The sequence below is a fragment of the Triturus cristatus genome, chromosome 12 (assembly GCF_964204655.1).
Source record: "Triturus cristatus chromosome 12, aTriCri1.1, whole genome shotgun sequence".
Classification (NCBI taxonomy): Eukaryota; Metazoa; Chordata; class Amphibia; order Caudata; family Salamandridae; genus Triturus; species Triturus cristatus.
The window spans coordinates 750,036,227-750,062,061 of NC_140595.1; the positions used below are offsets into that span (position 1 = coordinate 750,036,227).

General features: G+C 42.5%; 1 protein-coding gene across 1 annotated transcript in view; it reads left to right on the top strand.

Annotated features, from left to right (window-relative positions):
• The window catches only part of LOC146782688 (extracellular calcium-sensing receptor-like), a 168,468-nt gene that overhangs the window by 121,283 nt on the left and 21,350 nt on the right, over positions 1-25,835 (top strand). Inside the window, exons 2-4 of the mRNA XM_085637182.1 lie at positions 5,014-5,859; positions 13,646-13,873; positions 24,964-25,087. Coding sequence (XP_085493308.1) covers positions 5,014-5,859; positions 13,646-13,873; positions 24,964-25,087 — 1,198 coding nt within the window. The remainder of the gene's footprint in view (positions 1-5,013; positions 5,860-13,645; positions 13,874-24,963; positions 25,088-25,835) is intronic.

Genomic DNA, 25,835 nt, shown 5'->3' on the forward strand with positions numbered 1-25,835 from the left:
GTTACGGCGTCACTCGCCGGCGTCGGTGTTGCAATTTCCTTCTGTGACAGCTGAAACAGCAGTTTCAGATGCAGAGAGACAGATGGGATGAAGTCTTTGTGTCCCTGAGACCTCAGAACAGGAGGCAAGCTCAGTTTCAAGCCCTTTGAGATCTTTTTCTTCATTCAGGTGACAAAGCAAACAGCATCACCCTCCTGTGGCAAATCCCAAGCAGGGATCCACTGGGGAGGGGTACCATTGGAAAGTTCTTTTTCTCCTTTCCTTGGCAGCAAGCAGCCACTGCAGGCCATCCCCAGACAGCAAACAGCACAGGGGCAGTATTATTCCTTAGCTTATCCGGCTCTTCTCCTTGGCAAAGGTTCGTCTTGATTTCCCTGACGTGATTTAAAAGTCTGGGGTCTGGGCCCCTCCTTTTATACACCAAAATCCTTTGTTCTCTGAAGGCAGAGAGTGCCTGTACCCAGCCAGAACCAGTTATGTCCTCACTGGTGCAGCTTCGTGGCAGGAGGTGGAGACAGCATTTTTGAAGGCAGACCAGGCCCATGCAGGTGAAAGGAAATCTCCTCCCCCTACTCTAAATGCAGCCCAGGTCTTTTGAGCCCAGCCCTGACTCATCAGACTTCTGGAGCCACTGCCCCTCTCCAGTCCCTGTCATCCAAAAGCCGGACATGCAATACACAAACCTAGCAGAGGCACAATGGATGGTTAGGCAAAAAAATATCTACTTTCTAAAAGTGGTATTTTCAAACACAGAATGTAAAAATCACCCTCACTAAAAGATGTACTTTAACATTCTGAGCTCAGGCATACCAAACTTAACATTTCTATCTCGGTCCCAGGGTCAGTTATGTTCATAAGATGTTATAAACAAATTCCCCATTCTGTCCTAAGGGAATAGATAGCCTTGCAATAGTGAAAAACGAAATTGGCGGTATTTCACTATCAGGACATGCCACACACATCAGGGCATGTCCTACCTTTCACATACAATGCACCCTGCCCACAGGGGTACCTTGGGCCTACCTTAGGGGTGACTAATATAATATGTAGAAAACTGAAGGTTTAGGGGCTGGCAAGTGTGTGCACTTGCCAAGTCGACATAGCAGTCCCAGACTGCACACAGGCTCTGCAGTGGCAGGCCAGAGTTACATTTTACATGCTGCTTCTGTGGGTGGCACAATCAGTGCTGCAGCCCACTAGCAGCATTTGATTTACAGGCCCTGGGCACACACAGTGCACTATACTAGGGTCTGAAAGGTAAATCAAAAAGCCAGATCATGGAAACACTAATCCATAACAACAATTTACAAAAGGGAACAGTTGCTCTTTGACACTGAACAGCAGTGGCAAAGTGCCCAAGCATCTAGACCAGCAAAGATGGAGTCCAACACACAGCAAAACACAGGAAACAAAGGCAAAAAAATGGAAGGGAGGCCCACGCCAATGGTGCCAGGTCTAGCAGTGCTCAAGATGGCTGGGGTAATAAAGCAGAGTCAATCCACCATGGGGTCAGCTTTGATAAACTCCAGGCAGCGGGTAGGACAACAGCCCACAACAGTTCAAATAAGAGGCTTACCCATAGCTCCCCTCAGGTCTTTGGTTGGGCAGCGCCACAGCCTTAGAATGCAGCCTATCCTCATGGACACAGCATATCACTTCACCTCGTAGTAGTGGAATTCAGCAGCTGGTGGGGCAGCGGCCTCTGGGCATCCTTACGGCTCTGGAGAGGGAGACTTCCTTTGTCACAAGGCGCACATAGCTCCAGAGATGCATATCATCAGGGCTACCTCTCCTACCCGCTGCTGAGATCCCAGTCCGGTCAGTTGCTTCTGTATCACTTAATATATATTTATAATTATGCATTCAAATTACCACTATCTCGTTCTGGCCGCAATCCGCCTGAATCCTCCCCTCAGGCGATGTGAGCTTGGCTGCCCGTCTGGGATCCCGAGATTACTGCTATTGCATTCCGGCCGCAATCCACCAGAATCCCCCCCTCAGGCGACACAAGCTTGGCTGCCTGTCTGGGATCCCGAGACTCATCTACCAGCTCCCAATGCGGGGATTCACTCCAGATTAGGCTGTCCTGTCAAACTGATTTTCCGATCGTCTGTGGCTACCAATGGGCGACGGATGCGTGAGCTAACACATGATTTTTGCACTAACTGCAATCCCGAGTCTCAGAGCTCCTTTTTGAGCTCCTCACCAGTCCACAGCCATTTTTTGTGTAACAAATTACATCGGCCACTTTTCATAACAATGATGATTCTCAGTCAAGCCAACTTTTTAACAACCACAGTACTCGCATTCAAACTATAATGAATGTTACCTGGGATCCCTCCAACCCGGAGACATCCTTTCATGTCTTTCACTCCAGACATAGAGGATCATCATTGTTTCTTACCACAGCTTGAGGAGAGATGAGGTGGAGAACTGCATCAATTGCCATGCCATGCCAAACTTTAGTGCTTGGAAACTCACTTAAGTACACTCACTTAAGCACATAGAATTTAAAGGTTTAGAACCTGTTTTTATTATTCTCAACATACAGTGGATACGTTGATTAAGTATTGATTTTGGTCATTATCTCCTACTGGCATATTTTTATTTGTTTTTGATGGAATCTTCATCATGAGAGGGCACATCATACGGTCATGGTGCTTACCACCTCTTTGGCCAGGACCTCCAGCTCAGGATCCTAAAACATGTACTTTTTGCTGCCTGAGTCCATGATAGAATACTTTGCAGGTTTCTAATGAGTGATGACCAAGTGTTATCAGAGGATAATAGGGATTCTGTTTGACTTGTTTCAAGGTGCTTTGTCCACTTAAAATAAATGTCTGCATACTCCCACACAGGAAGGCGTTGTTGGTGTACTATTGGGGTGTCATCAGGTACTTTTGCGTGTTTCTGTTCTCTAGGATTTAATTTTCATACTCCAGAAACTCAAAGTGCCTGAAAATGACCACTTCTCAATGTTTTATATGTGTGCTCTTCAATGGGTGAGGCATTTAGCACATACCCTATATAACACATTCAGTAGTTACCATATAGTTAAATAACACACATTCACTCTTTAACACATGCACTACATAGTGATTCTAGTGTACACAGTAAGAACTCATAATCATTGCTGTTTGACGTGTGTTATTTATCGAACCCAGTGCTATCACTATTTACACTATGTGCAACTTTGGTTATATTTACCACCAAACTCATAGTCAAGGCCTTTGTGTGACATTTTAGAGGGACCATTGTCACAACAAAGTAACACAAATCATAGGGCAAGTAAGAAAATGCTTAGTACTGAGTGGTGACTCTCAAGTAACTTGAGGTTTTCAAGACAGCAGAAAGCTGCTTGCAATTACAGGAAGGGGCGGAGGTGGAGTTCCAATGAGTTACATGAAAACTAGGGGTGGGAAATAATTTCTGCTTCACCGGCGGAGTTAGAGGAGTTTTGCATGCAGCTTCCGAAAATTGGTGAGTAAGAATTGGCAACTCCGAGTTAGATTTTTTTAACATGGGCAATCATGGGTGGTTGTGACCATTCGTGGTGAGAAAGCTGCCACTTTAGTAGAAAATCTAATAGAATGGCAGCAAAAAAGCAGCGCCCTCTGGCATGCTGCGTAATGCTGTCCGTGCTGATTATGCAGCATAGAACAAGCTCCTGCAGCTAAAAATCTGCATGAGCAGAAAGACGTGCTGATTCCGCACGCTCATGGAAGTCCACAGAAGCTCATGGAGTTTTAATGTAACTCAGTGGAATACAACGGAGTGATATTACATGAATTACACCCACTCCTAAACTCTGTGAGATTCCATGTCATGTTGATTGTACTGATTTCCAGTGCCAAGAGCTTGTTCCCCACTGCACAATTAGTGCAAATGGCACCACACGACGCACCAGAGGGCGCTGCTTCTTTGTTGCTGATCGAGTACATTTTCTACTCAGCAGGAGCTTTCTCACTTTGAACAGTCGCATGCCCCCACTTTGAGGATATAGCTCTAGGGGACACCAATTCTTGCTTGCCAACTTACTATTGTTGAGCCGCGCACAAGAAAAAACTCTGCCATGCGGTTGTTGGTGGAGGTGTTCCAGAACTCCGCGTTACAAAATACAAATGTAACACTCAGTGAGCAAGACTCCACAAACTCTACCGGCAAAGCGGAATTTATCACCCACCCCTATCGAATATAGATTGATAAAGGTAAGGTAAACTTGAAGGTAAGTTATAAGGAAGTGTAAAGGTAAATAACACATAGGAAAGGGTATAGTTAATAAAAAACAATAATAACATTATTGAAATAGATTAAGGTTCCATTTAAATAAATTAATTTGTTGATAATAATAGAACGATAACATAATAATTGATCTAAAAGTACATATATGAGATTTACATCAGATTAATTTCAACACAACAACCCAGACTAGTGCGAAATTAATAACAATAGAGGATGCCAGTAATATTCCCTCCCCCTTTAATCACCAATTCATCTCATACTTAATAATGCACCAACACGAAACATAGCACATAATATTTCTAGGTGCTACAAATAAAACTGTGTACACACACATGCGCCTGAATGCAGTGCAAGGTGTTTGTGCTGCCCAAAGTGGTGGAGAACGGTCTGTGATAGCAGTTTTCTATTCAATAGAGAAAGAGAACAGTTGGAAAGAGGAGAAGCAAGGACACAGTTATGTTTTTTGAAACTCCTAGATGGCGTCTCTGTAAACAATTACTTTGTCACAGAATTCCAAACATAGGTACTTTGCTGTTTATGGCAGGTGAAGGTTCAACCATAAGAAGTATCCTTAGATTTGAGAGTAAAATCGCATCAGAGAGACAAGAGTCCTATGGTTGCAATTGCAGGTGCATGGGCATCCAGGAAAAGCTGAGAAAGGATCTTAATTGACATCACTATGATTTTCCTGTGACACAACAAATGGGGCCACTAGGCAACTCCTGAAGTTATGCTTTATACTGAATAATATTAAAAAACTTCTTTTTGCAGGTCAGCTATTCTACTTCCAATTCCCAGTTCAGTGACAAAAACCAGTTTCCATCTTTTCTCAGGACCATTCCAAGCAATGATTATCAGGCTCATGGGATTGCCCAGCTCTTGGTACACTTTGGTTGGACCTGGGTGGGTATATTGGTCAGCGATGATGACTATGGTTTCCAGGCATCCCAGATCCTGAAGAAAGACCTTGAAAGAGCAGGAATCTGCATTGCTTTCCACGAGACCCTACCCGATCCTAACTTCACATCAATCCTGAAAGTCAACCGCATCCTGGAAGTGATAAAAGGGTCTTCAGCTAAAGTTGTTCTTGCTTTCACATCTGCAACATTCCTCAGGCACTTAATGGTTGAGTATGCATGGTTGGGGATGAGTGGGAAGACATGGATAGGCAGTGAAGCCTGGTCCATGCCTGCTTACATACCTAAGGAGATTGCCAGCTCTTTTAGCGGTACCCTTGGATTTGCCATTCATGAGGGACAAATGCCAGGATTTACAGACCACCTCTTGAAGGTGAATCCTCTTAACTCACCAAATGATATGTTTGTGCAGCGGTTTTGGGAAGCAGCCTTTGGTTGCCAATGGTCTAAGCCAGGAAACACCTTGACTATGGATAACACCACAACTAGCACAGGCAAAAACCTCTGCTCTGGTGAGGAGAAACTTGAGCCATCAAACAGCCAATATCCAGATGACTCAGACCTGAGGTTTACGTACAACGTTTACAATGCTGTCTATGCAGTGGCTCATGCACTACTTCACATGCAGTCATGTGTGCCTGGAGAAGGTCCTTTTGCCGACAGCACATGTGTTTCCCTCCGGAATATTAAACCCTGGCAGGTAAGATGTATTAACAGATCTGTTGTAATCCTTATCTGGAATGGTACATTTCCTTGTGCCTCTTAACCCCTTTCCCCACTCCCTCCTTCCTGCCTTTGTTGTGTTCCATTCACTATTTAGAATGTTGATGTGAAGCTCACATAGGAATGTTGGTGAAGGGAGAGAGACAGCTAGCCTTGTGTTTGAGAGACTCAAAGCTATATCTTCTCCGTGTGGATTTCTTCTAACAAATTGGCAACGAGTGGGAGACAGCTGTGCTGGGGGCGGCCTGGAGTCTGTTTATGCTCACTACTACTGCTGAATCCTTACAATACACTGGATTGCTTTGTGCACTTCATTCTACTTATTTCTTATTTTTTTACCCAATAACTAATATTCATTTCATTTCAAAATATCTTTATTTCTGTACTAGGCTATAAAAGCAGAGAATACAGATATACATAAAACATAAAAGCAAAACTAATACCAACAAGAATAACATTGTCAATAAAGTCACTTATAAGAACAAAGCATCACAACATGGAAAAAGGAGGTGTTAGAATATACATTTCAAGTTACATCATCTAACACCTACCTAAAACGTTTCATAAATTTATAAATGTATGATGCTACACGATAATACAAATATGAATGATAAAACCAATATATTTGTATAAGTAGAAAATACACATAATATAATCCATCATAAATCAGGCAGATTATATGGCGTAAAACATGATTTATGAGCTTGTAAAAGACAATGTAACACTTTAGTAAACGATTTATCCAGGGGCTGAGATCTTATGGAACATATAAATGCTTCAAGGCTAAAGGAGGTAATAATTGTGGGCGTAAATTTGTCACTTGCACACTCCCTCTTTCGCTCGGTGTTTGAAATCTAAGTACCAGATGTGCAAAATCGCAATCAATCTGAATGTGCTATAACGTAGGCAACTTGGATCTTTGTATCCACAACTGACCCAGAAACTTAGCTATAGAACAGACATACAGCGGACGGGGATCTGATCTTAAGATCCTAAGTGCTGCAGAACTGTTTTGTGTGCCCAATAGCTGACATATTGGCTTTATCCATTTCTGACCAAGTTATCAATGCCTGGACAGGCAAACATGACTAGTGCAGTTGTTTCTTCTGAAGGCATGCAGGCAGGACACAAAGCGCTCATACTCAAGGTCTATTTGCTAGTGGACGATTGTAGTGGAAGTGAAAGTATAGTTTCCTGTCCAAGGGTAGGGTAATAATGCCCCAATATGGTTTCACGAGTCTACAGTTTTTTAAATCAAGAAATCTCCCAGTCAGCAAAGAGCTGACTGCCTCCCGGAGCTCATCTGGGCAATCCAGGACCAGTATTTAGTTTTCAGAAATTCTGCTGAAGGTGCTAGTTTACCAGAATGATCTTCCCATACTTAAAGTGGTGTCACGCAGCGGCCAGAGTAGCTGACTCTGGAGTGTGGGGCCCGCATCTCGATCCCTGGCTGAAACTCAGCATCATGTGACTCTGGGCAATAGCTCACGTAATCTCCCCGATAGCCCCGAGCACCTTGAGGTGTGATATGTTTGTGCTTTACAAATATGAATTAATATTATGGGTTTCTCAATCCAATGGCTAGTAACAATTTTTTGATTTGCTGGAGCCACTCAGTTTTGTTGTAACAATCGGCACTCACTACATTCTTCAGAGCATCAGCTTAATGGACTAGTTCTGAAGTTGCCCATAACCTTCTCCAAAATAATAACGGGTGCAGTTGTGCTTTGTTAACTATTGCCTTCCTACCCATATCGTACATCAATGGTTTAGTCAGGGTACTGGGGAGGAGACCTACAAGGCTACTTAGGAACTTGTACCCGGATTTGGATAGATCATTGAAATTAGAAAACCTCCAAAATTCAGAGCCATATATGGATGAACCCAAAGCTTTTGCATCATAAATCTGTAAGGCTGGGGCAATTGATTTGCTCAATGAACTATTCTGTCCTTTAAGTATGGCTACCATTATCTGCCTATGCTTACGGAACAATAAGTCCAAATGAAGTTTCCACAACATTGATGCAACTAGAGTAACACCCAAATAACTGAAGACCCCTACCCTCTCAAGTGGGGTACTCTACCTTTGAAAGATCTGTGTTGGTTAAAAAACATAAACTTGGCCTTTGCAGTGTTGATCTCTAATTTGTGAGAGCTACAAAAGCCCTAAAAGTGGAGTAGCGCTCGTAAGCCACTATGTGTCTAAGTTAGAAGTCAACAAAGTGTAGCCCCCGAACAACAATATAGGTATTTGCAAACTGACCTATGTAGGTTCAGCTGTAGGAACAGAAAATAGGAAAAGGACAATATCATTAAGAAATAAAGAAAAGAGTGTGGGGCCAACACATACCCTCAGTGGACACTTTTGTTGATGGATTCCCCCAACTTGGGCAAAAAAAATTTAAGGAAATCAAATCAACAGGTTTAGCAAATCCATCGGCAAACCTATTTCATATAATACCTGACATAGTCTCTTATGGGGGACTAGTTCAAAAGCCAATTTTAGATCGACAAAGGCTCCGTACATACCTCTTCCTCCTATCAGCACTGTCCTCCAATATAAAATCAGGAGGCAAAAGGCCTAATCCATAGTGCTTATTTTCCTATGGAACAAAGCTTGCAATGGTGTTAGAATATTTATTTCATTTATCCACCCCTGATTCTTGACCAAGACCAGACATGCAAAGATTTCTTGAGCACAGTCAAACAAGCTGATAGACCTGTAGTTATCAGGCAGGTCTCTGTCACCTTTTTAAAGATAGGAATTACTTCAGCTACCTTCGAAAATTCAGTGATGAGGGCTCTGAGTTATATGGCATTTGCCAATCTAAGGAAGTACTTATGATCCAGTGAAAGGCCAGGATAAACTTTTCACAATCAACATATTATTCACAATGGGTCCATATACACATTCAGGTTTCCTGACTGTTGCGCTGGGGGTCAAGTTTTATTTCACTTTGATCTGAATTAGTCAATGTCTAACTAATCTTCACAGATCAACACTCTTCCTTTGGTCAATGGACCATTAGTCAAGCAGTTGATGGTGATATTAACAAATTCATTAATCTTTCTTATAACTTTTCAATAAAATAATCACAGACTCCAAGTAAGATTCAATAGATTTTATCTAATAATTAATTCAAAATGAATGCTCATTTGTACAGATTCACAGTGCAAACTCCATCAACTTTCATGGGAGAGAAAAATTCATTTATCAAATAACATTCAAAATACACAAACACATTCAGCAATCCCAACGCATTAGGAGTGATAGATGAAGAGACAAAAGCCACAATGACTCCTACTTTGTAAAGGATATGCAAATTCAAGACAGAAATATAATTAGCAAGTGGTGAAATGAGGGAAACCCAACCCCTGGCCAAAATGATTGATGGTGGTCGCCTGATAAAGAAGTCAGGAGACAAAGACCATAGGACAGGTGCATGATAGGATTATACTTACTACACTTCTCTAGAACCCGACACGCCAGAGCGCATCCCTCTCTTACACTCTCTCCCTCCTCAATTTTATTCGGCAAATCTTCAGGTTGACTTTAGTATTGAATCTTCCCAGTCTGTTCTTCTCCAGCAGGAGCTCTCGCCCACTCCACACTTTGAGTCACTCAATTTATACTCTTTAATTCTGCATGTCCCACCCTCAAATGTTGCAAGTATTCGTGAATCATGGACTGCGATTGGGTAAGGGCAGGGGCGTTGTTATCACTTCATGCTGTCATTCTTTATTTCTTAACTAATTCTTTGTCTAATAAACCTTTCCCATTCAATTTATTCATATGTCAGAAGAACTTCCTTTCACACACATTCAGAAAACGGATGCGATACAAAATGTATATAATTCTACAGTTGAAAAACGTTCCCAGGCATCCGTCCATGGTTCTTGGCAGCCTGTCAATGATCCGGTCACCAGGTCACTTCAAAACTTCAGTGCGCAGACTCAACTTGTTTTACGTCTCAACCGCCATCTTTTCTCTTGGCTTAGCACATCAGACCCAAACGCACACTATCGATAAAGGAATCATAAACAGATGTTAATTTCTCAAATATATTATTGTCACTGTTCACCACCCACTTCTCCTCTATCCCATGTTATTTTCCTTGTTAATCAAGAGCATTAGTAGTGATAACTCTTTTAAAACCCAGATTCTAAGGCCTTAACGTTGTTTATAACTCCTTTTGGCACATACCAATTCTGCAGAATGCCGTTTTGCCTAGAATCCACAGCTGCTGTGTTCCAGATGATAATGCAGCACATCCGGCAGGGGACCCATAAGGTCCCCTGTTTTCAGGATGACATTTAAATGTATGGCAATTGCAAAGAGGAACACGACAAAATCCTAGAAGAAGTGCTTGTTAAACTAAGAAAATCTGGATTTACCATACAGCTGGATAAATGCAAGATAGGGGCTAAAGATAGGGGCTAAATCGGTTGAATTCCTGGGACACAACATTTCTGAAGAAGTCATTAAACCTTCGTATAGCCTAGTAAACTCTGTCAAATTAGTACTTACACCTTCTTGCAAGGAGGAACTCAAATATTTCGAGAGATTAGTAGACTATATATCCAAATATATCCCTAACTTCTCAGAACAGGTCCACTCTCTGAGAACCTTATTCAAAAAAAGAGTTCCCTTTTCAGTGGAGTACTCAATATCACTCTGATTTTGACCAAGTAAAAGAAGCAATCTCTAGTGCCCGTCATTTAGGGATGTTTGACGTAATAGCTAAGACCATCTTGACTATGGATGCTAGTATGAGAGGGTTGTGTGCCTCTCTTTCTCAAATTATTGATGGAAAGGAAAGGATCATAGCATTTGCATCTAGGACTCTCAAGGATGCTGAGGTCAACTACTCTACAATACATAAGAAAGCACTGGTGTGTTTCTGGGTTACAAATCATTTAAAATTCTACCTCTGGGGCATACCATTCAGTTTAGGAACATACCATAAACCGCTCATCCTCATGTTCTCTTCTGAATGCCTGGAGAAAGCCACTCCTCACATTGCTAAATGGATACTAGCATTGCAAGGCTACAACTTTGATCATGCATATGTTTCTGGTATTAAAAAACAAGTAGTCGATTGCCTGTCCAGGCTAACTATAGCTTTTGAAGATTTCCAGTTAAAACCCCTTGATGAGGCATTATTATCGATAGAAATTCCAGCCATCAATAAAAAGGAATGAGAAACAAGGTGAGAAACATGATACTGTCCTAGCTGCTATAAGAGACAAAATAATCTAGAGTTGGCCAGCCAAATGTACAGAATTATCTGACAACTTACAACCATATTGGAAAATAAGAAACACATTATCTATTGTGTGTAATATGATCCTAAGGACCAACAAAAGCGTACCCCCTAGTAACTTGAGTGATTGCAATATTGAAATTGCCCATGAGGGAAACCTCGGACCGAGTATGACCAAAATCAAGATCAGGATTGGTTACTGGCTTATATACGTGGACTCCATGGTAGAAGGAAAAGTTAAGGACTGCTTAGCCTGCTGTGACAGTGGCAAATCTTTGATCATAGATAAAGTCGCCCTAATAATAGTCGAGATCCCTACCAAACCTTGGGAAAACCTAGGTTGGACATCATAGGACCAATTAATTATCTAAATGTACATCTCAAATACATGTTTGTATTAGTAGATTATCACCCTCATTGGCTAACTACTGAGGCAGCGAACAACATTAATACTGCCACATTGATAGAATATCAATATGATACATTCTCCAAGGAAGGCATCTCTGTATTAAATCACTGGTAACGGGGTACAGTTCACTTTCACAGAGCTGACACTGTTTTTGAAACATGTCTCTATCAGTCATATAAAGGCACCCCTTTATTGCCCTACTGTCGAAAGCCTTGTGAAAAGGGTAAATATAAATAGGGTGATTAAGGAGGCCAGTCATTTAGCCCTTAACTCAGGAGAATAAATTGACAAATCTTTGAGGAAAATGCTATGGTCCGACCATGCCACAGGCATGTGTGCCTTGAGAAGGTCCTTTTGCCAACAGCACATGTGTTGCCCTTTGGAATATTAAACCCTGGCAGACAAGATGTATTAACAGAGCCTAAAGCAAATTCTTTAGATTGTTTTTAACAAACTTAGGCTCTATATTTATAAAGGTCTTTCACTTATTATGGATAACACATATATATGTTTACAATGGGTCTCGTGACAAGAATAGAGGTCTCTTTGCCTGGCACACTATGGACAAGCTTTGAAAGTCAGACCTTATCTCCTGTAGGATTAATCCTAAACTTGGAGCAGAATTTCAACTGTTTGGTGTTCATAAACAGAATTCAGTAGTATAGCAAGCGAACTATGCCAGTTACTTTTTTCCAGGACCAGTCATGCACAATATAGTCAGGAATGATTATCCAGCACGTGAAAAGTCAGCCTATATTAATGCAATACACATAGCATGTCTACGTTTATTATTTTTGGTTCTCTACAAGGAAATAATTTCCCTCTACACTTCCGTTAAATCTAGGGGTTTCTACCCCCATTTTCACTCAAGAAAAGCAAGTAATTGGAGGAAATCTTCTCATGCTGCCAATGCAGTGAATTATCTGCAAGGGTATTTGGAAATATGTAAATCCTTGTTACTGTTTATCAATTTGTGCAGATAAAAACACTCCGGATCACCCACAATCCAACTGATATGAAGGCGGATATTTAACCATCCTGGAGGTTGGCATTTATAAATTCCCATTGCAAGGATAAAATAGCATCAATTCTGATTTTGTTACTACAGTAGAGAATCAGCCCACTGCCGGACTATTTTTTGCACATTTGACCTTTAATAAGTTCACAAAAAGCTTTAATAAGCAAGTGCTTTCATGGGAAAATGAAAGCTTTTTAATTCCTATAATTTTTTTCTGATCGGTTCGTTTAAAACCTGGTGGATGGCCCACAGAGCTGGACAGACTTTTTAATCCAGGGGAATTTCCGTGGTAGATTGCAGTCCTTTTGAAAGTCTAGGGCCGCCTCTTTCCTATTCCCAGGCTCCCCAAGGTTAATTGTAGCAGACACGGGAAGGCTTCTAGAAAGAGGGAAAGAGTGGGAGGGAGGGGGAAGGTACAGAGAAAGTAATTAGAGAGGGAGAAGAGAAAGAGGAGAGAAAAAGAGAGAATGGATGGATTGGAAACGAGAGAGATTGTGCAAGGAGACAAAGGGAGCGGGGCTGGTTACAGCGTTATTTCCAGGGCTACTCTTGGTTCCTCAGTCCGGCTATGGAGGTCCACCGGGTTTGCTGGATTAAGAGAGATCCCACATCAACCCTCCAGGCACAGGATTGCCTGCCTAATTTAGGGACCCTTGCTGCTTCAGCAGGGATCATTTTGTACAGGAGGCAAGTTCAGCAAACTGAATACTGGCTGGGTCGCCATCTTGTTACCCTTATCTTCCAATTGGCTGGGAGCTGTGTTTGAGGGAAATAATTGATTTTCCCTGTTCTGGTTTGCCACGAGGCACATGGTGGACCAAAGCAGGGACAATCTGCATCAGGAGGTTTGCACTGAATAGGTTGTACCTACTAATGCAGTAAAGGCAGCTGTCTTCAGTCCATCCATGACAGTAACTCCATTGCAGATGGGCCACAGCACAAATGACTCCCTAAACATCTTCTTCTGATTCAGAATATCCCATACACATATACATGATATTCAATCTTGAGGAACAGCTTCATAAACCTGTGCCTCTTTTCTGCTCCTTCTTATGTGCTTTCCATGCTACAGCTTCTCCATTACCTGAAGAACGTGCGATTTAAGAACAAACTTGGAGAGGAGATGTACTTCGACCAAAACGGTGATCCTCCAGCCACTTATGACATCATCAACTGGCAGTTGCAGGATGATGGCAATGTGCACTATGTGAAGGTGGGGAAATTTGACTGCAGTTTACCTACTGAGCAAAAGCTGTACTTCAATACCAAAGCCATCCAGTGGAACATGGAAAGAACTGAAGTAAGAAATGCATGGACAAATCAAAGAATTTCCTGCTCCCTATCCCAGGGCTCATGTTGTATAAAAGACCAATTGGCAAAAAACCTTCCACTCACCAGCTAGAACTCATGTCTTTTTTTGTTTCCTTGCAAGGTTGGGGAACCTTCGAAAAGTGCTTTGTATGGTAACAAATAGGCACATATAGACCGGTACACAATTTGATGTTCACACTCAAAGACTGTGGAAAATATTCAGGTTTTAAATGGATTTGGAATATTATAAGATCAAGTTCCAAAAAAGCCAGAAAACCTAATACAACTTAACTCTTTTGGGGTCAGTGGTCAAGGGTGGGGGTGTTAAGATTGGTTCTCAATATTCCCATCAGTAGTCAAACACCAGTAAGTTATCACGGTGAGTTGCACACACAACGTAAAGGTCTTTTTGTAACCTGTAAGTCGCAATTGAAACTCTGACGATCAAACAAAGTCTGTCTTCCATCTTTCTGAGGTTGATGCATTGCGATGTGTTATCATCGTATAGCATTATGTACCACTGCTGAGGACTATGCCAGTTGTCAAATTCTCTCTCTCCAAGTTCTAGGCATGTGCCATGAGGAAGAGCAATTCAGAAATGGCACAGTTCGGGATTAAAAGGTTTTAATGCAACAGAGGACATAGCATTCTAAATAAAAGATGGAGAAACAAAAAGCGAAAACATAAAATGCACGGAGATGGCTTGCACCAGCTAACAATAGCCCTCTGTCATTCTTTGTGTTAAATCAAACCCACATCAGTTCAGTATTCTATAACAGCCTCATGTCCCACTGCCAATGGCAACACTGGTTGTCACAGGCTACTCCCTGAGTTATAAGTCCAAGTTACAGGACCTTTACCAACTGGTATAGCCTGAGTTAGGTCTGTAATGCTATTAGTATATTCCACCCACTGAGGGTAAAATGTTCTGCAATAAAAAAGTAGAAAGACAAAAGACAAGCATCGGGACATTGGCGCATAAGGTCTGTATTGGCAATGAGCTATTTCTTCACCTTCAATCGAATACTTAGCATCCCAATACACTAAAAGCTATTATTTAAGTATTGTGAGTCAATAAAGTCTGTGATGTGTCCTATATAAATAGGATATAGTATTATTAGAAATAAAACAATCAAAAGATCCAACATTTATATTGGTTTTGCAACTTCATTGAAGTGTCATCATTTAGAATCACACAACTTTTGTACTTCTTGGTTTCACACAACTAAATACCAGGATCAGTCTGGGACTAAAATAAGGTTGCTAAAAAGAGGTCGACCTTTGTAAACCAGGCAAACAAGGCCAGTTTTGCACTTGTAAAGACATGCTGTATGGGTATTTTGCAAGGCATGGGATACTATTTGGATTTATGTTTGCTGTAGGCTGTACTTGTAGTAATATCAGGGAAGTCAAAAGTGAAAACTGGCCCACCTTGCCATAAAAGAGGTCCACAAACTGCTAAAAAACCACCCACACACTGATCTGTCAGATTAGCCTATCGGGCATTGCCTGATTGCCCTATAGGCTAGTCTGATGCTGCTAAATACACATCACTGGAGTGAGTTTGAGAGTGAGTTTGAGAAGACAACAGTAACTGCATGACTGTAATGGACCTTGGGAAAGATATTGAACCTATTCAAAACGAGTGGCCAAACTGTACATAACAGTACCTATTAGTACACAATTAGAACAAAGAATCTCACAAAAATATAGTCATTCTTTATAACCAAAACATTACTGTCTGTGTAACTTTATATGTAAGTGCTTGATGAGGAGGATCACATACTGTAATGTACTCTTTGCAAAATGACCTAAGCACTATGTGACCAGCCTGCATAACAGGGTGGTTTCCATAACTAACAAAGGCACCTTGCTAATTTACCAGGTCCTATTTGCACAATTCCGAAAATCATCTGGATGTACCATCTATGTAACTTATAAATGTAAAAAAATTAAGATTCTGCTTGGAACCCACAGTGACCAATTCCCATCTATGTACATATTGCACTTACGACTGCCGAAGATTTAAAAATGTCATGATTTCTCCGCAGTGATGAGTGTGACGACATAATAATGACATAATAATGATTTAACGCCTAGGGCATTAAATAGTCGTCTGCAGGCACTTCATAAATTTGCAGAGGCTCACTATTTAAAGATTAATATATCAAAAAGTAAAATCATGTGTGTACACAGAAGAAAGAAGCTGCAGTACAGGAATTTCGTATGGTCTGTGGGTGGCCAAAAATTGGAACTTGTAAAATCTCACACTTTTTTGGGAAAAATAGTGTGTGGCAACCTAAGTGACAAAGCCCATATGGAAAATAACATCTCTAAAGCTATTACGCAGGGGAAAAGCTTGGGCTCCCTTTATAAATCTACTGGAAAAAGACATTTTGCACTTTTATTGGAGGTGTTTCGTGCAAAAATCCCTGCTACGCTGTTGTATGGTATTGAATTGCTTGATGTGGAGAATTTTAAGGAGCCTAGCCTCAGTTAACTCTTGCGGGGATAGTGTGTTGGGTTGTAAGCCTGGTAAAGGGTGATCCTGGTATATTAGGATTTTTAATTCAGAAAGAAATATTAGAACGTTTAAAAGAACAGTCATTAATTTTTCGACATTTTAGAACTGCGGTTGATTTTCTGCAATTGAATGAGTCCCTGCTCTTTACCCTATCGTTGTATCAATTACGAGCCACCTTGAAACAGGCCACCTGGGAATTAAGTTTCACAAGGTAGAGGGAAGCTTGCATTTCTAAGAGGGGTATCCATCCGGCCATTGACTCCTGTGTGATAAATAAAGTACAGGCCTACATTTCCTGGAACCTGTCCCATGGAGTGCGCCGCTTTTGGCTAAATATTGAGGCAGGGCATGCTCCCTTTAAATCCTGTACTGTTTAAATGGTATGGTTCTTCCCCGATCTGTAATTTGTGTAATAATGCCATTCGTAATGTTAATCATGTGTTATTTATTTGCTGCGCTTTATTATTGTGTCGGCGTAAATGGATGAGACCAATTTGTTTACAAATATCCATTCTCTCGGCTTCTGCACTAATTGATTCTGTTTATGAGCCACAAAATGAAATGTTCTGTTATAGGATTTGTAACTTTTTAAAGTGTTTTTTAATTTTGTATTAAGGCTCATTAGATGAAGGGAGCAATTGTTAATTCCGGTTTTTAACCCGACGTTATATAGCACTAACGGCATAAAGAATATTTTAATTAATTTTTATTGCATAAAATATTACAATGTTTTATAATTGGATATTTTTACTGCTGGATTTCACTTAGGATTTGTAGATGCTATGTTGGATAAACATTCTTATATGTTGTTGGTTTTTCTCATTATGTGGACCTCTATGGAGTTACGAGATCATAAATAAACAGGCTTGAAAACTTGATAAACTTGACTTGAGTGTGACGAAGGGAAAGGAAATTTAGGGGCACATTTACTAATCTTTCACTCAACGCAGGGCGGCAAGCAAAGGTGCTTTGCAACATTGCGGGAAAGGGAAAAAGCACAAATGTTCCATACTTACAAAGGTATGAAGCACTGCTGCTGTTTCTTTCCGCTGGTGCACTGTGTGCAACCTAGCACCAAAGGAGGCTCCCTTAGACCTCAGTGCAAGGGTGCCTGCGTTATAGCTAAGATTGTTTTTGTGAAGGAAGAAACACCTTCCTGCACAAATAAATTCTTAGAAGCATTTTCTTCTTTCTATGTGTGCTGCACATGTGGAAAGAGGAAATAACAAGGCTAAATAAATATATTTGCATCTCACTGGAGATGGCGTAGCATTTTGATGCATTTCCAGGTTTACTGGCTTAGTAGATTTGAGAATGCACCAACATCAATGGGTGGATAAATGGGAACACATATGCCTCACCCATGGAATGCCTTACAGCTTGAAATGTAACATAACGTAACGCAAACATCCGTGTTGCATTCCATTTCTTTATAAAGCAATGTGCGGCAGTGCAAATTCCCTCAGTCCGTGGCTTTGTAGATATCACTGAGCCCTTCACATTGCCCTTGCATTACCTTGTGCAAGGCAAGGACCACTCAAAGGCTTGATAAGTCAGTGTTTAATGCAAATATGATGACCATCCAAATTTCAAAACTGCTCTGGTCAGTCAAGTGAATGGTAAGTGGGCCCGGAAGACAATATCAGTGATCAACAGCAGTGAGAAGGATATGGTACATTACTATAATGAGATGGTCAAACAGGGCTGGCTTTGATTAGTTGACAGGTACATGACATTTAGAGGTCTGATGGTATGGATCAAAAAGGCAAGAGTCTGAGTAGTGGGTTGACATCTGGCAGCTACACCTGTGAAAAGTGCAATGCATGGGTGAGGCTGTCTGTGGGCTGTCATTAATAATGCTGCACACATGAAATAAAGTGAATCTGCATCTCAGTGAGGCCAGGAGATCAGAAGCATAGGAAGCTTCAAAACCACACCCCACTACATCAGGGGTCATGTGTCAATACTTACCCTACTGTGCGTGCTTTCACACATCAACAGTGACTTGCCAGACATACCCTAACACCGCTTTTGTGGAGCCATGCCTACTGGAAGCAGTGACGATGCTAGAAACAGAAAGCGCGCACTAAAGAGCTATGTTTACATTGTGCTGTTTCCACCTTTTGTCCCTCCCATAGGCCTTCATCAGCAAATAGGAGGCCATTGAGAAGCCAAATGTGGGGCATGTGCTGGGACCTTACCAGCAGTATTGCAAATGTAGCCCATCAGAAGCCTCCTATTCGCTGCCGAAAGTTTAGGGACAGACTAATAGACTGGTTGAGGGAGGAAAACCTTCCACAGAGACCTATATCTGCTGTTCAGGGCCTGCTTTTGAACATCAGTTCAATTTGAGGCACAATTTAAAGACGGGTGCAGTTTAAGCCTCATTTATTGGCTCTGTTGCTGTGCCCTGCAAGCAGACTCCATCCCCTCTTTTACTTAGCTGACCTATTCTTTCTGACACTGTTTCATTTAAGTCTTAGATATGTTGCACCTCCAGATATACATCTGTCATTTAGAGGTCCACTCAGTCAGCTCACGTGATCTCATCCTCAGAGCAACATGTAGGAGAAACTGGTACATATCTCACAATTGCCCCATTTAGGGTCTATATGTTCATGTTCTTTGTGTAATATTTTAATTTTCCAAGTCTACCCACGTATGGAAGATGTCCTGGTGTCGCTGTCTGTGGCTACCAACCCTCCCATCTGACAGATGGGTACCAACAGACCAATGATTTCTTCTTTGGGGCCTCTCACCACCATTGTGTTGTGACCGGAGCTGCGCCCAGGCCCAAGCAGCAATGATGCTTTGGAGTCCTTATCTTCTGGTTGGTACTTCTTCCTCACATTCCATTCCTCCTGAGACACCAGTGTGGTACCCCAGGGTCAATCACACAGTCTGGCAGACTCGTGGGCCCATGGTACTGTCAAAGTGGGCGGACCTACTTAGCGTGTTCCATGTTCAACATGCCGCCAGTCTGCAAGGAAGAGTGGCACGTAGGGTCTCATGGGGGGCTTGGGGGTGACTTTCTCCCTCCTCAGCAAGCCTAGTGTAGTGATGGATGCCTTTGGCCCAATGAGGAGGGGATTGGGTCAGGTGGCTACGCCAGTGGTGCCTTTCACCAGCTGTTTTTTGCCCCAGTGGTGTCCTTATGTTCTGTCTCCGGGGACCACCATTAGCACATAGCAAGGGGCCAGATAAGTGCCTGATGCAGCCATCCTCGGACAGAGCGGCTGCTATTGCCCTAAGCCATCCATGGCGTCCAGGCTAGATCTCCTGTGCCATTGTTATTAAGCAGAAAATGAAATATAGAACAATGGTTTTACTTAGTTTAACATTGGATTAGAAATATATTCGAAGTGAAAGTCATCAGCTTCTCTCTATGGCCAAATATTGACCCAGATGTACTAGGATAGTGGTTGCAAAAAATGCTAGCAAATTATGCATCAACTTTTGCAACAATACTATAATTTTGCTGATCAACTTATTTTCCATTTTTAATTTAATCTTGTTGTTGGCGATTTACAGTCTCACATGCCTTTATATAGAACTGCATGTATCTGTGCACACCAGTGCACAGTCTTACGGCCTGATTTAGATCCTTGCTGATGGGTTACTGTCCCGACTGCTGAAATATAAATTCCATTACAGCCTATGGGAATTCATTTCAGTGGACGGGATATCCGTTGCCGTTGTGATAGAGAAACCCGTCAACCAAGATCCAAATACAACATCACTGTATATCTCAGTCTTACCTTTGTATCGTTTTACAGGCATATGAATATTCTCTCTTTCATGTGCTACAGAGGCATTTTACTGTCTTGAGAAAGAGAGAAGGAGCGAGAGAAAGAGGGAAAGAGTGATTCATTTCTGCAGTCCTATTTTCATCTCTTATCTGCCTTTATGTATTGGTTCTTCAATCTGGATTTTCTTGTCTGTTTGCAACTGGCCACTAACTATGTACAATGCTTATTTTTTAGAGTTTTATATAGCGCAAACTAGACCCGAGACATCGGGTATCAGAGCGCTTTACATAGCACCAGTTTCGTTACAGAAGGACACATTCATTTTTGTTAGGCACGGGGAGATTAAGTGATTTGCCCAGAATCACAGGATGTTGAGCGTCATTGCCGAGACTAACCCGGTTCCCCAGCTTCAAGGTCGACCGCTCTAGCCATCCATCAAATATATGTCTTTTGCTTTCTCGCCCCAAGTGCGCCGGGTATGCCTAGACGTAGGTCCCGAGCTCACTGTGCCACTGGATTCAAGCTATCCTGGCTGAAGAGGGGTGAAACCCCGAAACCGGTCCTAGGATGCAGGGAGGACCTGGCTTGGCAGTACGGGCTGGACTGTTCCCATGAGGCACAGGGTCAAGACTGATTTGCAAATGGCCAGGTCTAAACTGGGGTGGCATGGTGAGCAAAAGAATGAAGGATTTAACCCATATCTCTTGACTGGGGGAGAATGTTTTGATTTGTTCTGCATTCCGTCCATCAAATGTGTGTCTTTTGCTTTCTTGACCCAAGTGCGCCGGGTATGCCTAGACGTAGGTCCCGGGCTCACTGTGCCACTGGATTAAAGCTATCCTGGCTGAAGAGGGGTGAAACCCCAAAACCGGCCCTAGGATGCTTGTTTCCGGTCCAGGGAGGACATGGCTTGGCAGTTCGGGCTGGACTGTTCCCATGAGGCACAGGGTCAAGACTGATTTGCAAATGGCCAGGTCTAAACTGGGGTGGCATGGTGAGCAAAAGAATGATGGATTTAACCAAGATCTCTTGACTGGGGAAGAATGTTTTGATTTGTTCTGCATTCCGTCCATCAAATGTGTGTCTTTTGCTTTCTTTCCGCAAGTGCGCCGGGTAGGCCTAGACGTAGGTCCCGGGCTCACTGTGCCACTGGATTCAAGCTATCCTGGCTGAAGAGGGATGAAACCCCGAAAAAGGTCCTAGGATGCTTGTTTCCGGTCCAGGGAGGACCTGGCTTGGCAATTCGGCACTGGACTGTTCCCATTAGGCACAGGGTCAAGACTGATATGCAAATGGCCAGGTCTAAACTGGGGTGGCATGGTGAGCAAAAGAATGATGGATTTAACCCGGATCTCTTGACTGGGGGAGAATGTTTTGATTTGTTCTGCATTCCGTCCATCAAATGTGTGTCTTTTGCTTTCTTTCCGCAAGTGCGGCGGGTAGGCCTAGACGTAGGTCCCGGGCTCACTGTGCCACTGGATTCAAGCCATCCTAGCTGAAGAGGGGTGAAACCCCGAAACCGGTCCTAGGATGCTTGTTTCCGGTCCAGGGAGCACCTGGCTTGGCAGTTCGGGCTGGACTGTTCCCATGAGGCACAGGGTCAAGACTGATATGCAAATGGCCAGGTCTAAACTGGGGTGGCATGGTGAGCAAAAGAATGAAGGATTTAACCCATATCTCTTGACTGGGGGAGAATGTTTTGATTTGTTCTGCATTCCATCCATCAAATGTGTGTCTTTTGCTTTCTCGCCCCAAGTGTGCGGGTATGCCTAGACGTAGTTCCCGGGCTCACTCTGCCACTGGATTCAAGCTATCCTGGCTGAAGAGGGGTGAAACCCCGAAACCGGTCCTAGGATGCTTGTTTCCGGTCCAGGGAGGACCTGGCTTGGCAGTTCGGGCTGGACTGTTCCCATGAGGCACAGGGTCAAGACTGATTTGCAAATGGCCAGGTCTAAACTGGGGTGGCATGGTGCGCAAAAGAATGATGGATTTTACCCAGATCTCTTGACTGGGGGAGAATGTTTCGATCTGTTCTGCATTCCGTCCATCAAATGTTTGTCTTTTGCTTTCTCGCCCCAAGTGCTCCGGGTATGCCTAGATGTAGGTCCCGGGCTCACTGTGCCACTGGATTCAAGCTATCCTGGCTGAAGAGGGGTGAAACACCGAAACCGGTCCTAGGATGCTTGTTTCCGGTCCAGGGAGGACATAGCTTGGCAGTTCGGGCTGGACTGTTCCCATGAGGCACAGTCTCAAGACTGATTTGCAAATGGCCAGGTCTAAACTGGGGTGGCATGGTGAGCAAAAGAATGATCGATTTAACCAAGATCTCTTGACTGGGGGAGAATGTTTTGATTTGTTCTGCATTCCGTCCATCAAATGTGTGTCTTTTGTTTTCTCGCCTCAAGTGCGCCAGGTATGCCTAGACGTAGGTCCCGGGCTCACTGTGCCACTGGATTCAAGCTATACTGGCTGAAGAGGGGTGAAACCCCGAAATCGGTCCTAGGATGCTTGTTTCCGGTCCTGGGAGGACCTGGCTTGGCAGTTCGGGCTGGACTGTTCCCATGAGGCACAGGGTCAAAACTGATTTACAAATGGCCATGTATAAACTGGGGTGGCCTGGTGAGCAAAAGAATGATGGATTTAACCCAGATCTCTTGACTGGGGGAGAATGTTTTGATTTGTTCTGCATTCCGTCCATCAAATGTGTGTCTTTTACATTCTCGCTTATGCATAATGATGCTTCATTATGTGGTCCGACTTTCTCTCTGAATACTACCTTAATGTAGTGCGAGCAGCACTGGTATGCTATAGTGTTACTATGCCTCTTAATGGATTTTTCATACATCCTCGTTTGTGTACTACGGGTAATTGGGAGCAAATTCTTTAAACCTTTGGGTCCTCTGGACATGTCCCTATTCCTCATATAAGTTGCAAGCACTCAGAAAGATGACAACCTCATTCTCACGTTAATGTAATCTTGAAGAAAGAAACAGGAGTAAATGTATAGAATACTTTTTCCTGAGAGAACAAGAGCTTATCCTGATCCCAATCATTTGAATAACAACTTCCCTTGGACACTGGAGCAGTGTGCTGCCACTGTAACGCACTCCAACACCTAGTCAGGGGTATAAAGCACTATATAATTACATTAAGATACCACTGTAAGAACTAAATACATATGTATTTTTTAATATTAGTGTTAAATTTACAAGTGATTCATAACGCGGCAGTGACGGCTCACCTTTGAGATGAAATGCACACCACAGTCTTACATACTACACAAAACAAAGAGTCACAATATCTGTTTTGCTGCCGCTGTTTTCAATGGCAATACGTAGCAGACATTCATCACTGTATGTGTCTGTGAAATCTAATGGTGGCCAGTACTTTCTAAAGTATTAACAATGAAGAACGATCCCCGAGTGCTCGGTCTCAGTAGAAAGCCTATGAGTTACAATACACTGCATTATAGGCGGGACTGAACAAGAGGGACTGCAGAGACATGCACTCAAAGAGTGCATGTCAAAAAGTAAACAAAGAGTCCCTGCACTGCAGGAGCCTGCAGTGTAAAGTTACTGTCCAGTGGAAGCAGTACTCATGCCTGGCTCCAAGGCAGGATGACAGTGACTTGTCTCCGAGCCCAGGAGAAGACGGAGGTGCTGACCAATGAAATCCATGTGGGAGCCAGCCAATGGTAAGTATCTGATGTTGAAGGCATGCGTGAACAAGCCAATGGTAAATAAGGGTAAGTAATGGGTTGGCTCAAAGTCCCTTTTTTTTTTTTTTTTAAATACAAGAGATTTCACAAGCACAGCACAAGTGTTGTGCAGGCAAAACCTAAAACGTTGTGCTTGAGAAGCAAGCAATGGAAACAGAGAGACCATCCTATGAAAGAGCTGGTAAAGATAACATGATCCAAGGGAGGGACAAACACAACATTGACAAGCTGGGGTGCAAATAAAAAGCAGGCAAATTAGAGTGACAAGGAAAGCCAACTAATGGTAAACAATGGGCAGTCTCCAAACTTCTCTATGTTCATGGTAAGCAACAGCATGCCTCGTGACAGGCAGAACATGTGATATCTAGTAGGATCAACCTTACTTGGAGAGGCGATCTGAAGGAGGCAAACAATGAAGGTAAATGAGTCAGTAAGTCTATGGTTGAACTGATTATGAGAAAAAGCCATAAAACTCACAATGTTTGCAAGCGCAGGGAAACACACAACATCTTCCTAAATTGAAGAACTTCCCCTCAGGGCCCAAAACGCCCCCTTTCTCTCCCTTGCATACGGCACTCCCTGGCCTCCACAAGATGGTACTCAACAGTCAAAAGGGTGAGAGAAAGACACAGCTTAAGACAAACTTGCCCAGAGAAAACAGTAAGCCCTTGATTGTGCTGATATCTCTTGCAAGTCATTTTCCATAAGAGCAAGTCTTCAGCTAAACAAATGCAAAATGTCGCAGTTGTAGAATATACAATATTGCACAAATTTCGCATGTGAAAATCACACATTTCACAAATGTAATGGGTGTATTAAAAATGTCCCCAGGTTTAGCCTTATACGTACAAAAACCTTTAATTTTCCCACAATTTCACTCACCAAATTATAAAAGAGGGTAATCCCTCACAATTTTTCCAGTTCTCCAGCACCCCCTTTTTATTAAACGTTTGAAACAACATACGGGACATTTTCTCCCAAATCTCTACTACAATTCTTCCCACTTAGTAACCTGGTTTTATTTTGTTGGGGAAAATGTGATAAAGTGATTACTCAAAGTCATGTACTTTTTCATTTTTTGTCTCCAGGCTCCAAGGTCTGTGTGCAGTGAGAGCTGCCCTCCTGGGTTCAGGAAAGCTGCTCAGAAAGGTCGACCTGTCTGCTGCTTTGACTGTGTCCCCTGTGCTGAAGGAGAGTTTTCCAATGAGACAGGTAGGTGATGTGGTCTTGTCAAAAAATAGATTATTATTGTTTTTGTGTGTGCAAATTTAGCACAAACCTGACCCAATGATATTTGAGTGCTTTACATGAGCAACAGCTATATTACACAAGATCTCATTCATGTTTTTAGGCACGGGGAGATTAAGGGCCATATGTATGAACACATTTTCCCATAGACACAGAATGGGTAACACCCTTTGATACATCTGGCCCTTTGTGGTTTGCCCAGAATCACAGGATTACATGATGTTGAGTTGACACTGAGACTTGGTTTTCAAATCCTGACTTTGGAACTTAATATAAAATCATGATTCTGGGAAATTGCAAAATCTGCCTTGCCCTGAATAGAAATCTCTGGAATACAAGTGTAAATAGGGGAAATATGATGTGACTGTAGTTATTTAATATTGTACACTGCTCTGCTGTTCGGTAGCCTATTTTGCACTATATAAATACCTACACACACACATATATACACACAAGAGCAAGACTACAGTAACTGTAAAATACCCTCTCACACTTTCTACTGTTACTAGTTTGTCTCAAACAATTGCTCACACCCAACATTTTAGATTCTGTCCTTTTGAAAAGGCAGAGATACTTAAAAAAAACAGTGTCGTAAATCACAGGTGGTCCACAGACTCTCACTCCCATATGCACACACCCACTCTGCACTGCTACTCGGTCCGCACAGGACACCCTGGCTCACATAAGCACACAACACCCTAATGTGGTGCAA